Source organism: Phyllobates terribilis, unplaced genomic scaffold, assembly GCF_046119375.1.
Source record: "Phyllobates terribilis strain yellow unplaced genomic scaffold, ASM4611937v1 Scaffold_7__3_contigs__length_470593459, whole genome shotgun sequence".
Taxonomy (NCBI): Eukaryota; Metazoa; Chordata; class Amphibia; order Anura; family Dendrobatidae; genus Phyllobates; species Phyllobates terribilis.
This window is the reverse complement of record NW_027362767.1, coordinates 307,482,558-307,500,238: the sequence shown is the minus strand read 5'-3', so window position 1 is coordinate 307,500,238 and position 17,681 is coordinate 307,482,558. Positions and strand designations below refer to the sequence as shown.

General features: G+C 44.2%; 1 protein-coding gene across 1 annotated transcript in view; it reads left to right on the top strand.

Annotated features, from left to right (window-relative positions):
* The window catches only part of THOC2 (THO complex subunit 2), a 141,997-nt gene that overhangs the window by 70,039 nt on the left and 54,277 nt on the right, over positions 1-17,681 (top strand). Inside the window, exons 23-26 of the mRNA XM_073641084.1 lie at positions 494-769; positions 2,796-2,937; positions 15,212-15,369; positions 16,055-16,183. Coding sequence (XP_073497185.1) covers positions 494-769; positions 2,796-2,937; positions 15,212-15,369; positions 16,055-16,183 — 705 coding nt within the window. The remainder of the gene's footprint in view (positions 1-493; positions 770-2,795; positions 2,938-15,211; positions 15,370-16,054; positions 16,184-17,681) is intronic.

The window sequence follows — 17,681 nt, the reverse complement described above, 5'->3', positions numbered from 1 at the left end:
AGCAAGAACTTTTTTACAATTATTTATTAAAAGTCCTTTCGGTTTTCATGAACTGGGGGATAATTCTGTTGTCTACTGCTCGTTGGCTAGATTACCTGCCAATGCTGTAGTATATGAGCGGAGGCAAGGAGCGCAGTATCTACAAGCGCTCTCCAATAGTTTATAACCATTGTCTGCATCCTGCCAGCATCAGTGCCACTGCGCTAATCCTGTACCCCTGCGCTCATCCGGCACCGCAGAGGCAAAAGCTTCTTGTACCAGCAGCATAGAAGAACAGTGCCGCTGATCCAAACTCTCCATCAATCCTAACTTGAGACAATCCCTTTGATGATGAAACTGCTTAGATCAGAGACAGACCTGCTTTGAATATCTCAATATCCCAAGGGGAATCTGTTGTATTGAGTTTCTTTTCTTGTAGGCATATTATTTAATAGGATTTTCAGAAATGGAGATTTTTTTAATTAATTTATTTTTTCTGTTTTTTAACCTTCAGTCCAAGTACGATGAGCTGAAGAAGACGGAGAAGGGAAACAAACAGCAGCATAAGGTGCACAAGTACATTTCATCATGTGAAGTCGTCATGGCTCCAGTTCATGAAGCGGTCGTTTCCTTGCACCCTCCTAAAGTATGGGAGGACATTAGCCCCCAGTTTTACGCCACGTTTTGGTCCTTGACAATGTATGACCTCGCTGTTCCCACGTCAAGTTACAACAGAGAAGTCAACAAGTTGAGGATACAGATGAAAGCCATTGACGACAATCTTGAAATGGTAAATTGGACACTATTGCTCCTTCTCACCTTTTCTTAAGGATCAGATTAGATGAAGATGTACAGTTAAAAAGATAAATATGCATGTTTTTCTCAATATCTGACATGAAATCAGAATAAACCTTTCCCGTTTTAGGTCAGTCAGGATTATCATCATTTTTAATATTTGCCAAACACCAGAATAATGAGAGAGAGAATGTTTTAACCCTCCGTCACATACAATAGGCCTGACAGGCACATCTCTTTTATTTGGCGGGAGTTTTGAAATGTTTGTATTTCAGAGTTATTAGTTTTATGTTAAGTAAATGGTTTTTTTTTCCACCTGATTATGTGTAGTCTCTTTTATTACATCCCTATGAAGGTCACTGATCACTTTTAGAGCACTGGAATTGCAAACATTAGATATTATAGGTATTTTTCTAGCCTGCGCCTGACAGTCACATTGTATGTGAACTCGTTAGAACCGATATTGTATGTGACGGAGGGTTAAGGCATTTTTATTACTTACTGCAAAGTCAAAAGTTTACATACATTTCATTAGTATTTGGTACCATTGCCCTTAAACTGAATGACTTGGGTCAAACATTTGGGATATCCTTCCACAAGCTTCTCACAATAGTTGGTCGGAATTTGGGCTCATTCCTCCTGACAAAACTGGTGTAACTGATCCAGGTTTGTAGGACGCCTTGCTCGCACCTGCTTTTTCAGCTTTGCCCATAAATTTTCAATAGGATTGAATTCAGGGCTTTGTGATGGCCACTCCAAAACATTGACTTTGTTATCCTTAAGCCACTTTGTTACCGTTTTGGCATTATGCTTCGGGTCATTGTCTTCCATTTGGAAGACCCATTTCCGCCAAAGCTTTAACTTCCTGGCTGAGGTCTTGAGATGTGGCAATACTGAAGCAACATAATCTTCTTGATGATTCTCATGATGCCATCTATTTTGTGAAGTGCACCAGTCCCTCCTGCAGCAAAACAACCCCACAACAAGATGCTGCCACCCCCGTGTTTCACAGTTGGGATGGTGTTCTTAGGTTTCCAGGCTTCTCCCTTTTTCCTCCAAACGTAACGATAGTCATTATGCCCAAAAAGTTCAATTTTAGTTTCATCAGACCACAGGACGTTTCTCCAAAAGTTAAGATCTTTGTTCCTGTGTGCATTTGCAAACATTAATCTGACTTTTTTTTGTGTTTCCTTTGGAGTAATGGCTTCTTCCTGGCAGTGGCCTTTCAGCCCATGTGGATATTCACACAATCTTACTAGTTTCTGCCATCATCTTCACAAGGTCTTTTGCTTTTGTCCTTGGGTTGATTTGCACATGTCGGACCAAAGCACGTTCATCTCTGGGACACTGAACCCGTCTCCTTCCTGAGCGGTATGATGGCTGGACATTCCCATTTTGTTTGTACTTGCGTATAATTGTTTGTACAGATGAACGAGGCACCTTCAGGCATCTTGAAATTGTACCCAAGAATGAGCCAGACTTGTGCAACTCCACAGTTCTCTTCCTGATAACTTGGCTGATTTATTTAGACTTTCCCATGATGCTACACAAAGAAGCGGTGTGTTTCATGTGTGCATTAAAATACATCCACAGGTGTATCTCTAATTAACTCAGATGTTGCCAAAAAACCTATCGGAAGCTTCCAAACACCTGACATCATATGGGCAGTCCAGAATTGTTTAAAGGCATAGTAATCTTGGTGTATGTAAACTTTTGACTTTGCAGTAAGTAATAAAAATGCCTTAAAACATTCTCTCTCTCTCTCATTGTTCTGGCATTTGCAAATATTAAACATTATGATAATCCTAAGTGACCTAAAACTGGAAAGCTTTATTCTGATTTCATGTCCGATATTGAGAAAAACTTGCATATGTGTCTTTTTATATAGTGAATGTAAACTTCTGCTTTCAACTGTAGATGTACAGATTAGATGTATAGATACAGTTGGGGTGATTTAGGCTAGTTTAAAAAATACTGTTTGTCTTTACTGTTGGGATTTTTATACTCTGTTTGTTTTGTAGCCACTAAACAAAAAGAAAAAGGAGAAAGAAAGATGCACTGCTCTCCAAGATAAGCTGGTGGAGGAGGAGAAGAAGCAGTCTGAGCACGTGGCTCGAGTTCTGCAGAGGATGAAGCTGGAGAAGGACAGCTGGCTTTTGGCACGTAAGTACAAGAAGCCAACGTCACAGGGTTTCCTTCGTCTCTTGACTTTCCACTAATCGTGATTCCTTACTTATGGTTCATGTTGGTAGTTGGCCACACAGGTTTTTCACATTTTTATTTCTACGTTGTTTAACCTCTAAAAATTGGACATGACTCAGCCAAAACCAGGAGTGGGTGAAAAATACTGACATGGTGACGTGTTTCTATTATACCTTTCCTCTGACTGTTCCACTCCTGGTTTTGGCTTACAAATACTGATGTGAAATACTGACCAAATACTGAACGTGTGACTGTGGCCTCACTGAGCTGTGTGCTGCTGTTTCAATACAATCAGTGTTTTATCAGCAGGAGATTATCACTAGAGTACAAGCTGCCTCGTGCCTCCTAGTTCAGCCCCCAGCACTGATTGGCAGCTTTCTGTCACTATACATTGTACAAAGGAAGCTGTAAATCGGTGGTGTGGGCAGGTAATACAGTGCCCAGCATTCAGAGCTCTGCTAGATCTGCAGCAGAGAAAACTGACTATCACAACTGCTGCATCCAGTAAACTAAGTGATACATCCCTGGAATCAGAGTCTCTGTCCCTCCCTCCTGCTGCTGTCAATTACATAGGAAAAGCCTTGTGACAGATGCCCTTGAAGCTTTTCCAAGAACCATTACTATAAAGAAGTGACTGAAAGCAACTTAGCAGTTTACCTCCTGGTTAAAAATCCTTTCCTTTCTGAAGAAGGCTTAATGCCATAGTGCACAGCTTGTTGACAACAAAGACAGACAAGAAGCGTACGCTTGCTGGCTGTGTGCTATACAGCCTGCAAGTACCAATCTGAAGCTGGCTGGATTCGACCAGCCTCGGTGCCCCTAGTGTCCTAAGAGTCTCAGATGCAAAGTTGCCAATGCTTGAAGCTTTAGAGTGGGCATTTCAGGCCAGTGTCTCTACTATGCCACCAGCCTGAACTGTCAATCTTCAGGAGCGCACTGCCCCCTGGCAAGCAGGAAGCCGGGAGGCAGAGGAGCGGTGCACTCCCGAAGATATGAACTTGAAAAGCCCCTTCAATGAAAAGAGAACTTTTTTTGTGAGTGAGCTGATCACTGGCATCACAGAGGTTAAATGTTCTAGGAGTCTGACATCTTATTCATGTGACCTATTTCTATACCTCCTAATAAATGTTCATTGCATCAGCAAGTCCAGGTCTAGGTGGACTGTGTGAAATGTCCTGCTATTCCACAATGGTGCAGAGTAGTGCTCAGCACAGTATAACTTTTCTTCTAGTTTCTGCTGTGAAATAATGAATGCTGCTAATCTGCTGATAAGCTACCAAAATCGCTTACTTTGTAGATCTATTGAACCGTATAAAATGTTTGCTTAGGTTAAATGAAATATAATTCAAAAGAAGTGAAATTAGGTAAATTCCCCAAAGTCCAATCAATTAGTTAAATGCCTTCAGTGCCAGGCCGTACCTACTCAGCACTCCTGTTATACCCGCAGCTCATATTATTCTCTTGTACAAAGTAGGCAAGGTTGGTTGTTGAATTATACCGGTGCACATTTGTTTGTGCCCTTGGACTTTAGTCAAATCTATGTGTGATAGTAACTGCACATCTGGCTCTGGCTTCATATAGGATGCTGTAATGATGGAATTGGGACTATGGGCGCTAACCCGGTCCCTAGAACTAGGGGCACCCTAGTCTATCCCTGTCCTCCGAATTACTCCTGAAGGTGGAGATGTCGGGTTCACGTGCCTTGCTATGCTCCTATAATCAACCCTTATCTGTCTCCTCCACCGCCCAGGGTAGTGGTTAACTGAGGTGTATATGAAGACACTAACCAGACAAAGACTGTCATGGATAAATGAAAATACCAACCATACAAAATTCACACACCAAATAACAGAGTGAGACACGGGAGTTAAAGGAACGAGAAATAAAATAGACGAGGATGTGCACACAGGCAAAACTACAAGCAACAATCTCCTGACAAATCTCCAAAACGCCAACCAGGAACTACACTTCCAACTGCAGAACAAAGCAGTAAGAACTAACACTTGCAACTCCTAAGTGCCAGAGGCGAGTGTATAAATAGCAGAGGGGAGTGCCCAACACTAAACAGCTGAGACGATCAAGGTAGGAAAGTTCCAGGAGCTTCAACTGAACAGATTAACTCTTGCACAGCTAGCAAGGAAAAAACATGCACTGTTTAATAAGATGGTGAAGTACTTCTAACCAGTGCAGGAGTTCGTGAAACCAGACACAGTGGTCTTCTGGCCCCTCTCTGTTGTGGTATCCCCGTGACAGATGCTTTATTTTACCCTATCACATACTCTTCGGTTTGTGGCGGAATGGAATATTTTTTTATTTCTGTGTAGCTACAACTATGATTGAGGTGAGAGTAGAATGGCGTTCCTACTCTTTGGGCCTTTGAAGAATAAATTCAAAACTGAAAATGTTGCTTTTTCCCCGGAGCGGTGCTCTTTTCATTCCCAGATTTTATACCTTCCTGTACAGCAGTGTACAGGATTTTGGGTAATACTTGACAGCTGCTTCTTGGAAGTGGTGGAGAAGCCACCCATAATAAGACCCTCCATGGTTCTCAGGAAACTGTCAAGTAACAGGAAATCCTCTGAATCAAAATTATCACCAAATCATGGGGAAGAGTCAAACGCTGACGGGGATCGCAACACAATGCTCGAACTGGCCTTCAGCTCTCCTGAGTGTGACAACTATATAGAAATACATGAAGCTGTCACGCTCGGGTCGTTGGAGCTGACAGCCAGTCATTGCATTGCAATCCTCGTCTGAGTTACACAGCTGTCTGAGTCTTTCCATACAGAAATCTGTACAGTAATTTGCATTTGCCCTAAGAGTATGGCAGGACGGCACGGTTGTGACTGTCATTGCATTGTCTTGACAGTCAAAAAAAAAAACTCCATGCGGTTGGATGGAAGATGCAGCGCGTTTTCTGACTCCATGGTAGGGTCATTACCGCTAGTTGTCCACATTGACTAAATTGGGGGTCATGCCAGCTAATAACGCGCTGTAAGGGTATGTGCACACGATGCAGAAATGAAGCAGAAAATTTCTGCATCAGTTCTGCATCTCCCTGGCAGAAAAAACGCATGCAGATTGTACATGCGTTTTTCCTGCGGAATACATGCGGATTCACATGCGTTTCCGCATGCGGATTGACAAGCGCTTTCCAGGCGATTTTAGCATCACTTGGAAAGTGCTTGACAACTAGGTCACACTATATAAATCCATGCAACCGGCATGGATTTATATAGTGTGACCCGAGAGAATGTCAAAAAATAAAAAAATAAAGCTATACTTACCCTCTGATGGCCCCGGCGTGTGCTGCCGCGTTCGTTCCTGGCTTGTTCCTGGCTGCCGGGATATCGCGAGACACTGCGCTGAAGGGCCTGCGGTCACATGACTATGACGTCACCGAAGGTCCTTCAGTCTTGCACGCGAGCAGAGGGAAGGAGACCGGGGGCCGTCAGAAGGTGAATATATCTTTATTTTTGATTTTATTCTTGTTTTACAGGTTTTTAATGGTACCTGGGTCCGGAGGAGACTCTCCTCTCCTCCACACCCGCGTACCATCCGCACATTAGAACGCGCCAATAGCGCAAGTACAAATGCAGTCTTGCGGAATTGGCGCTTTCTAATGCAAGTCAATGGCGGCGAAAACGCCGCGTTTACGCAAAATTAATTGACATGCTGCGGATTTTTGAGCGCAGCGTTTACGCTGCGGAAAAATCCGCATCATGGGCACAGCACATGCAGATTTCAATTGGGGAACATTGCTGCCCTTCTACCATGCGTTTTTAATGCGTTTCCGCGGCGTTTACGCAACTGCAAAAACGCCGCAGAAACGCATTAAAAACGCATCGTGTGAACTCAGCCTGAGAACCATGTTTATGTATAACCACATGTTGTCAGCCACAGTCTGTGTTTGACCCTATCCCCACCGTGCCATCTGACCTTGCTCTTGCCTTCCCTTTGGGCATTCTTGACATTTGCACTGGTAAAGCAAATGTATCTGTTCAGTCGCTTCCAGTGTAGGAGAGTTGGCACTTGGGTGCGGATTGCACATCCATGGATGGTACGTTGTGATAAATGAGTGTCTGGCAGCAGCGGCTCTTCCTGATCAGAACAGACGCAGCATTCGCTAGAGAGCTGATATCTCCAGTTCTTGGAGATGATGTTAAAGTCCTGCTGGAATGTGGAGGGAGTGAGGAGGAGCTCACATGTCTGCGTGACATCGGGGTCTTGTCCTTTTCATCTTTTATTGAATAAAGAATAAGCATATTGGGACTGAATCCTTTTGACATAAGATTAAATTCGGTAAAATGTGCAGAATTTACCTTTCTATCGCTTACAAAAGGAATAGAATTGCTACATAAAATCTACTAACACTGATACTTTCAACATTTGCATGCTGTTTGCTTTACAGCTGGGGCCACACCTTAAGGGCCGTAGAGATCTTAAAGGGAACCGGTCATGTTGAATATGATATCTGATCTGAAGGCTGGATGTTATCGAGCAGGAGGAGCTGATATGATTGAGACATTTTTGTTGGAAAAGTTTCAGTAAAACTTGCATTTTAGTCGGTGAAATCCCTGGTGTTTGTAGCATAGGAGTCCAGTGGGCGGTCCTACTAGTGATTGACGGCCTTCCCTATATGACTGTGCATACAAAGACAGCTGTCGATCACTAGTAGGACCGCCCACTGGACTCCTATGCTACAAACACCAGGGATTTCAGTGAATACAATACAAGTTGTACTGAATCTTTTCTGTGTATACCTCATTCTCTTCAGCTTCTCCTTCTCTATACTGTGTAGTCCACAGATCCGACACAATTACAACATGCAAGTGACAAAAAATGTAGCTCATACTGATTTTGTGCTCTTCAGTGATTGCAGCAACATGCCAGTCATAATGTGGTCACGTTCACTTACATTATGGTGTGATGAAGCGGCAATAGTGCAGTTTTTTCCATGCAGTGTGTGACGCGGCCAGAGTTGCAGTGTAGTCCCTACCTAAGGGTACTACCATGTTGCGTTTAGTTACACATTTGTGGCTTACATCTGAACCCCCCACAAAACAGGATTTGGATGTATGGGCTGACAGGGCCATAGACTATAATACTGCCGACAGAGTGAACGTGCTCCCTACCATGCATCATTTTTGAGCGTCTACACTTACCGGAGGCGGACACTCAGACGTAGGAGACTGCGTCTGAGTGTCTGCCTCCGGTAAACATATACGCCTGAAAATTATGCACATCATGTTCGCTCTGTCGGCACCATTATAGTCTATGGCCCGGTCAGCACATATGTCCGAATCCCGTTTTGCTGGAGGTTCAGACGTAAGCCACGACGGGGCCACCGAACGGGTGCCGGAACGCAGTGTGAAAGATATTTAATTTTGGTGTAAAAGGTTGATGCATAGGTTCAGTGTTCTGGTTTGGGGAGGTCTGGTATTATGAGAAGTTCTGTACAGATTCTGGCTTATTTTTGTCGTGATTAATGTCTCTGTACTCGCAAAGACGGTCTGTTTCCTTAGTAATTTCCCTGCTTATTGGATATACTGGAGCATTCGCTATAAGCAGCAGTTCTTTTGCTGATTTTCTGCCAAGTTGTAGGAGTCTGCCTCACAAGATAAATGTGGATTGTGATGCTTATGGAGCTGCTTAATATGAAGTACTGTGGCAAATTAAAAATGGGATGCGTTCTACTTATTCACACCTCTACAGTATGACTGTGTGAACAAATAGTATGTACCATAGTTTTCAGCAATAAGATACACTTTTTTAGCAATGAGAACACTTGCTAACAAGTGTGTGCTTCTTCTAGAACACTGACACTGCGTCCTTTCCTGCCCCACACTGATCCGTGCACTTGGTGCAGGAGAGGAAACTTACAGGGACCTGAAAAGAGGCTGCACGAGCTGAGCAGTTGAAGGACCTCCCACACGACTTGCTCCAGGACCTTTCAGGTCATGCAGTCAGTCACATTCATGGAAGGAACTACTATATACAGTTGTGCTCAAAAGTTTACATACCCCGGCAGAGTTGTTCCTTTCTTGGCCTTGTTTCAGAGAATATGAATGATAACTAAAAACTTTTTCTCCACTCATGGTTATTGGTTGGGTGAAGCCATTTATTGTCAAGCTACTGTGTTTTTCTCTTTTTTTTAAATATTAATGACAACCAAAAACTTGTGTACAATTTCAAGATACCTGAAGGTGCCCCGTTCATCTGTACAATTATACGCAAGTACAAACAAGATGGGAATGTCCAGCCATTATACTGCTCAGGAAGGAGACGGGATCTGTGTCCTGGAGATGAACGTGCTTTGGTCCAATATGCGCATATCAACCCAAGGACAAAAGCAAAAGACCTTGTGAAGATTATGGCGGAAGCTGGTAAGATTGTGTCAATATCCACAGTGAAACGAGTACTGTATCAACATGGGCTGAAGGGCCACTGTGCCAGGAAGAAGCCAAAAGCCAGATTAATGTTTGAAAATGCACACCGGAACAAAGATTTTCATTTTTGGAGACCTGTCCTGTGGTCTGATGAAACTGAAATTGAACTTTATGGACATAATGACTATCGTTACGTTTCGAGGAAAAAGGGAGAAGCTTGGAAACCTAAGAACACCATCTCAACTGTGAAACATGGGGGTGGCAGCATCATGTTGTGGGTTTGTTTTGCTGCAGGAGGGACTGGTGCACTTCACAAAATAGATGGCATCATGAGAAAAGAAGATTATGTGGCAATACTTGAGCAACATCTCAAGACGTCAGCCAGGAAGTCAAAGCTTGGGCGGAAATGGGTCTTCCAAATAGACAATGACCTGAAGCACACTGCCAAAATGGTAACAAAGTGGCTTAAGGATAACAGTCAATGTTTTGGAGTGGCCATCACAAAGCCCTGATTTCAATCCTATTGAAAATTTGTGGGCAAAGCTGAAGAGGCCGGTGCGAGCAAGGCGACCTACAGACCTGGATCAGTTACACCAGTTTTGTCAGGAGGAATGGACCCAAATTCCGACCAACTATTGAGAATCTTGTGGAAGGATATCCCAAACGTGTGACCCAAGTCATTCATTTTAAGGGCAATAGTACCAAATACTAATGAAATGTATGTAAACTTTTGACTTTGCAGTAAGTAATAAAAATGCCTTTTCATTCATTCTCTCTCTCTCTCTCTCTCTCTCTCTCTCTCTCTCTATCTCTCGCTATCTCTCGCTATCTCTCGCTATCTCTCGCTATCTCTCGCTATCTCTCGCTATCTCTCGCTATCTCTATCAAAAGTGTATTCTGATTTCATGTCAGATATTGAGAAAAACGCATATGTGTCTTTTTATATAGTGTATGTAAACTTCAACTGTACATACATACATCTCTGCTATGTATAAATTTGCACGAAGCAAAGCTGTATGTGTATATAGAAATGTGCATGTGGCAGAGCTCTGTGTTTGTGCGTATAAATGTTCATATGGCAGAGCTGTATGTGTGTATATAATGTGCATGTAGCAGAGCTGTATGTCTTGTAACAGTCACTGGTATGATTTATGAGGGGAGGCATGTGTCACACAGGTTGCTAGCCTGTGTGAACTGAAGCCAATAAACTTTCTGCCAGCATGTTATATGCTGGAGGGTTAACTCACTTAAAAGGGCGTGGTTTTAGGGGAATGACCTAGAGATGGGAGGGAGGTCATTCCCTATACCTCCACCTCAGGGTGTTACTGAGCAACATTTAAATGCTCAGTCAGCATTTTTTTTTCTGTTGTGTTTGGAGAGGCAAGGTCTCCAGACTGGACAGCCTTAGCTCAGGAGGGAGCTGAAAGCTGGACATAACTGGGCGAACCACACACACATATATGGACGTGCTACAGTTTATCTTTTGTTTTGTTGTTTTGCCAAGCTGTGTTTATTTTGCTGTAGTGCAGAGCTTTATGCTATTGATAAAGCCTGTAAAGAAAACCCGGGTTCCTGAGTCTACTTCTGGAAGTGACCGAGCGAGTCGTCCTACCACAGTGTGTATATAATGTGCATGTAGCAGAGCTGTATGTGTGTAAATAAATGCATGTGGCAGAGCTGTATGTGTGTATATAATGTGCATGTAGCAGAGCTCTGTGTTTGTGCGTATAAATGTGGATGTAGCAGAGCTGTATGTCCACTTGGCTAGGCTAAGTGTGCATGTGATTTCAATGGAGACAGCGGAGTTATCTCCTACAAGACACCTCTGATTGCTGATTGATCTCCAGAGGGTTCATGCATTGTATATCAATATGTTGACCTTCCCTTCCCCAACAAAATCTATTGCTGGAGAACCAGGAGGCCCTCAGACATCCAATGCAGTAGGCAGTTTTGGCGCCTCCTGGTTATGTGCCTAGAGGGTATTTCCGAAGTGGAGCTCCTGTAATGAGAATTGTGAATATGGGGTGGTAAAGCCAAACATTTCACCCATCACATTATAAAAGGTAAAATCCATTTGTATCATCCAGGGCATACACTGACATGCTGCAAATTTGAAAGCCACGTACCAGCTGATATTCTCGGCATTGTGTGCATGACATCTCTTAAAGGGGTTATCTAGGACTATATGCTTTTTTTAGTATGGGCCTAAGACTAATAGGTAGAGAGGTGGTGACTGCTCCTGCTGACGTCATTGACAGGACAGCGGCTGCTCTGAAGGGGCGTGACAGCCAGCATCATACTGATTGACAGCCGGCTCCCTGCTCCCTAACTGCTGGAAGCCAGTTGTTAATCATCTGGCACTGGGTTGAGCAGGCCGGTAGTTTCCTGTTAGCAAGTACCTGCCAGTTAGTTTTTAGGTCCATAGTGACAAAATGAAATGTTCCTGGACTTCCCCTTTACATATCTCCATGCACTTTCTAGTAGAGTGAAATGCAGTGGAACGTCTCCTTAAAGGTTCATTATTTTTGTAGATTTAAAATGCCATTTGTATACCATGTTTAGAACAAGGAGACAGGAGGCACAGCTAAGTGTGAGAGGGGTGCTACAGGCAACCTGTGAGATGCATATAATGTAGGGAAGGAGAGAGCCACAGGTACAAGGAGCCAGGCACACCCAAATGCTTGTGCTGCAAAGTATAACAATTTCATTTAGACGATACTAAGAAAAGACTATGTGATCACACATAGAAAGCTTGAAAACATTTAAAACACTAGAAACCCATGCAAGGGTAGAATCATCCCAAACATGCATTTGCATGTATCCTAAGAATAGACTGCATGCGTCTCACCGCATCGGCTGTGGAGCGCAGCGAGCACTATTTCTGGCCGAATGTGCACGTGTGACGTTATAAACGTCATTTTCGGTCCGGCTTTACTTAATGTGTTCCACCGAAGGGAGAAAAGCTGACCCCAATAATAGAGGAATCCAACAACACAGCAACCAAAAGAGACCAGTTGAACCATGCAAGAGAACCATTGGGTCAAAAAACATTTGCAATGGATAGTTGATGAAAAGCCGTGCCCAAAGGACACCCAAAGACCACAGAAAACAAACAAGATTGGGAGGTAAGACCACCGGGTTCCCAATCCCTATCCTAGCGAAGACGACCCTGTATGTGGTTGGAGTCGAGGTGGATTTACACCCTGGACTCTATAGCACCTAATGGTATCAATGAGGACCATTTTTTCACAATTTTTTTGATGAAATAGTACAAGGTAGTGCTGAAATACTTAAGTGGTCTCTTTAAATTGATGGTGAAATCGCTTCTTCGCTATGTACGCCCTTTATTGTTACCATATGCCCTTGATTTTGGCACTCTTCCTCGTTTAGTCCATAGGTGGGTCCCTTGGATAGGGATTGGGGACCCGGTGGTCTTACCTCCCAATCTTGTTTGTTTTCTGTGGTCTTTGGGTGTCCTTTGGACACGGCTTTTCATCAACTATCCGCAGATGTTTTTTGACCCAATGGCTCTCTTGTATGGTTCAACTGGTCTTTTGGTTGCTGTGTTGTTGGATTCCTGTATTATTGGGGTTGGCTTTTTTCTCTCCATGCTATTTATCAGGGTGAGTGTTAGCCCTTACATGCCCTTTTGGGGCTCCTCCTGGGCATTCTTGTGTATTCATTGTTGCCCTTTATATTTATTCTCCACCCTTGTGTGTACATGTATGTTCTTACTTCTTCTGCATGGTTGCTTATTAGGCTGCGTGCCCACTATGCGTTTTTCAAGCGTTTTTGCCGCGGAATTTCCGCAGTGAAAACGCTTAAAAAGCGCTTGGTAATAAGTGCCCCATGGTCCCCAATGATAATCCGCATGTGCTGTGCACATGCTGCGGAAATTTCCGCTGCGGATTATCATTGCGGAAAAATACACAGCATGTCCATTAATTTTACGGACACAAAGCATAATTGCCGCCATTGACTTGCATTGGACCACATGACAGCCGCATCACTGCATCTGTACATGCGGATATCACACGGTTCAATGTGCGGATGGTACCCGGGTTTGGAGAAGAGGAGACTCTCATCCAGACCTGGGTACCATAGAACCTGTAAAAAAAAAGAATAAAATAAAAATTATACTTACCTTCCGATGTCCTCCCGGTGTTTTCTCCGCTCCGTCTGGTCTGCTTTATGGGTCGCAGTGTTGTGAAGGACCTGACATGACGTCATTGAGTCATGTGACCTGACACCACCGTGAGCCGCCCAAGACACCGGACGGAGCGGAGAAAACACCGGGAGGACATCGAAAGGTAAGTATAATCTTTATTTTTTACCATTCTTATTCTTTTTTTATTTTTTTAACTAACTTGGTCACACTATATAAATCCATGCCGGTTGCATGGATTTATATAGTGTGAACAAGTTGTCAAGCACTTTTCCAAGTGATGCTAAAATCACTTGGAAAAGCGCTTGATAACCCGCATGCAGAAATGCATGTGAAGAACGCTTGACAAACGCTTCTACCTGGCGGGAAAAACGCATGTAAAATCCGCATGTGTTTTTCCTGCCAGGGAGAAGCGGAAAAAATATGCAGCATTTCTGCATCGTGGGCACATAGCCTAAGTGCTTCCTTTCTGGCGCAGCGCACTTTATACTTACCTATATGGGTCCTCTAATCATGGGAAAGCTTGCGTTCCATATTATTGGGACACATACATACATGCCATAGCGCTACGTCACTTCCGGCTGGAAGTGACTTCCATTCCGTTCCACCGCTACCCTTCGGTGGAACGCATTCAGTAAAGCCGTACCGGAAGTGACGTTTATAACGTCACACGTGCACATCTGGCCGGAAATAGTGCTCGCTGCGCTCCACAGCCGCTGCGGTGAGACGCACGCAGTCTATTCTTAGGATACATGCAATAGCTGCCACTTACAACTGAATTTAATATTACAATCTATACTGTGGTGTATTTCATCAATACCTGTTGCTGCATATTTGAGATGATTCTACCCTTGCATGGGTTTCTTGTGTTTTAAATGTTTTCAATCTTTCTATGTGTGATCACATTGTCTTTTCCAAGTATTGTCTAAATAAAATTGTTATACTTTGCAGCTCAAGCATTTGGGTGTGCCTGGCTCCTTGTACCTGTGGCTCTCTCCGTCCCTACATTTGTGTACCATGCACTCGCCCCACTCAGTGTACACTTAGCTGCTGTTCTTAATGAAGTGCGTGTATTTATCTAGTTGCTTTACCCAACTTTCCTCTACCCCCTAAAAATACCAGACGCACGTATACTGTACATTTAGTCTTCACTGAAAAAACAGTGCAATATGGTCCTATGTGGGAAGAAACTGAGGATAACACTGCACAAATGTGCTCTCCTGATAGGATTGTGTGCACACAGCCACTAATGTGGCTTGGGCTGCTGCAGACCCACGAGGAGAAGTCAGGAGAAAAAACTGGAAAACTGTGCTTTGTCGTGATGAAGAAGTTGTGTACTTCGAAACATGTTGACTATTAAACCGCATATCTTTGGAATCCCGTCTTCTCATCATTGACAGCAGCACAGGGTAACCCATTCTTTTCCGGTTAACTGTGGGCGTCAGAGTCTCCCCATTTGACGGCCGAGACTCCTCCTTGTATTCCACAGAGGGATATTCATGTAATTGTCCAGCCTGTATTGCCTGACTGCTGGTGGTGACGCCTGGCAAATTGAGCTGTGGGCCGACGACGACCGGACTGCCATGTCGTTGGTTTTTAGCTATTGATTAGAACATGTTATTTTTGTTGCTAGCAGCGTATATGTTGTGTTAATATGTTTTTGTTTTGTATATTGTTGCAGGTTCTACCAAGAATGAGACGATCACCAAATTTTTGCAGCTTTGTATATTTCCCCGCTGCGTGTTCTCCTCCATCGATGCTGTATACTGCGCGCGGTTTGTAGAGCTTGTACACTTACAGAAGACGCCTAACTTTTCTACATTACTTTGCTATGATAGAGTGAGTATCTGCACAGGATGTAGCTGTCATGTTATCCCTTTTATCCATGTTCTCTCCCAGGCATTTATTGCTGCTTCCTTATACTGTACGGGCGCTGATAAATGTCAGCTATGATTCTCTCCAGGTTTTTGTTGCCTGCAGTAATTTTTTTTTACTGTTTTTTTGTATTATATCAACAGCGTGATAATGTTTGGTCTCATAAGTGAGTAGGATACTCTGGTCTACAGCACCCCTGGTTTTCAGTTTAGGACCCTAAAATAACATTGCCGGCGCTGTTCCACCGACGTCAGTGCTGCTCTTCCCAGAGGCTGATGTGACTATTGTGTCATGTACCCGCTGCAGACAATGAGTGATCGCTGGTCGCCAGCAGCTCGTCAATATTCCGTCAGGAAGGTCGCCTGCTCTTGTGAAATGGTAATGGCTGCAGCACAACACAACATTGTCACCCTCCAGGAATAGCAGTGCTGACCCCAATGGAACAGTGCCGATGTAGGAGGTGAAGCAGCCAATGTTTTATTTTACGTTGGGCCATGACGAGGCTAAGCGGGGGTTATCTAGTCATGGACATCCCCTCTAAGTATGAGCAGATGATGGTAGAATTGACAGATTTCTGATTCCATGTATTGTCCATTCTGGAGAAGCCGCTTATCGCAGGGTGTGATTAATGTCATCTTCTGATGTGCAGGTCTTCTCAGACATCATTTACACTGTCGCTAGTTGCACAGAAAACGAAGCCAGCCGTTACGGGCGATTTCTGTGTTGTATGCTGGAAACTGTTACCAAGTGGCACAGCGATCGTGCGGTGTATGACAAGGTGAGGAAACCTGATCATGGCATGTGTGTACTGTGCCTTAGATGGCCACTTATTTTTATTCCTATTACTCCCTGGGCTCCCAGTTCATCATGTTGGGCTTCAGTCTTCTATTGCAACCATTGCTTTCCCCATAGGTTCGTGCTGTTACGTCTGTCTTGTCAGTCCCCCATTTTGTCTAGAATGATAATGGTGATATGTTATATTTGTGTGTTCTACATTTTTTTCAGTATTGCAACAAAGGAAATACATACCCTGACATTCACTGCCAAATGTATTTTAAAGGCCCCTTTTCTGGCATACATCTGTCCGATGGAAGCGCTATGAATATTGAGGAGTGTATATCTCAATATGACAAGTGGGGGGAAGTTGTTCAGCAGCGTTGTCACACCACATAGCTCATTGCTGTAAATCAAAACTGTAAAATAAGCGTGTGTGAATGTGTATATCTAATATTATTTTTTTTTATATATACCTTATTTTTCGGACTATAAGACGCACCGCACCATAAGACACACCTAGGATTTAGAGGAGGAGAAAAAAAAAAATTAAGCAAAAAATGTGTTCATGATGCACTTTTAATGGGGAGAGGGTCCTCTGCTGACACTGGTATAGAGGTAATGTCACCCAATTCTGACAATATCCCCCATCCTGGTATATATGCGCCCCCCCCCCCCCCTCCTTTTATAAGTGGTCCCCATCCCCATCCTGGTATGCCTGGCATCCCTCCATCCTGGTATGCCTGGCATTCCTCATCCTTATCCTGGTATGCCTGGCACCCCTCATCCCTGTCCTGGTATGCATGGCACCCCTCATCCCTGTCCTGGTATGCATGGCACCCCTCATCCCTGTCCTGGTATGCATGGCACCCCTCATCCCTGTCCTGGTATGCATGGCACCCCTCATCCCTGTCCTGGTATGCATGGCACCCCTCATCCCTGTCCTGGTATGCATGGCACCCCTCATCCCTGTCCTGGTATGCATGGCACCCCCCATCCTTATCCTAGTATGCATGGTCCCCCTAATCCCCACCAGGCTGCACATAAAAAAATAAACACTCCAACTCCCCTTTCTCCTCTCCTCCAGCTCTGCGTCCTGTCTGCCCGCACTGATTTCTCCATTTGAGCCGCGCATGAGGTCGCTGCCATGCGCGGCTCACAAGGAGAGAGATCAGCTGCCGGAAGTCACTGCTCCCCACGCCTGGACTGTGTGCGCCGGGAGCAGTGACTTCATGCTCCTTAACAGCCGGCACACAGCGTAGCCGCAGCGTGGCTCCTGCTGCTGCCGGGCTATCGCGTGTGCCCGCTTATTAAAGGGCATGAATATTCACCCCTCCCCATTCCCATGGGCGTGGAGAGAGGTTGAATATTCATAGAATCATAGAATGGTAGAGTTGGAGGGGACCTCCTGGGTCATCTGGTCCAATCCCCTGCTCAAAGCAGGATTCACTAAATCATCTCAGACAGATATCTGTCCAGCCTCTGTTTGAAGACGTCCATTG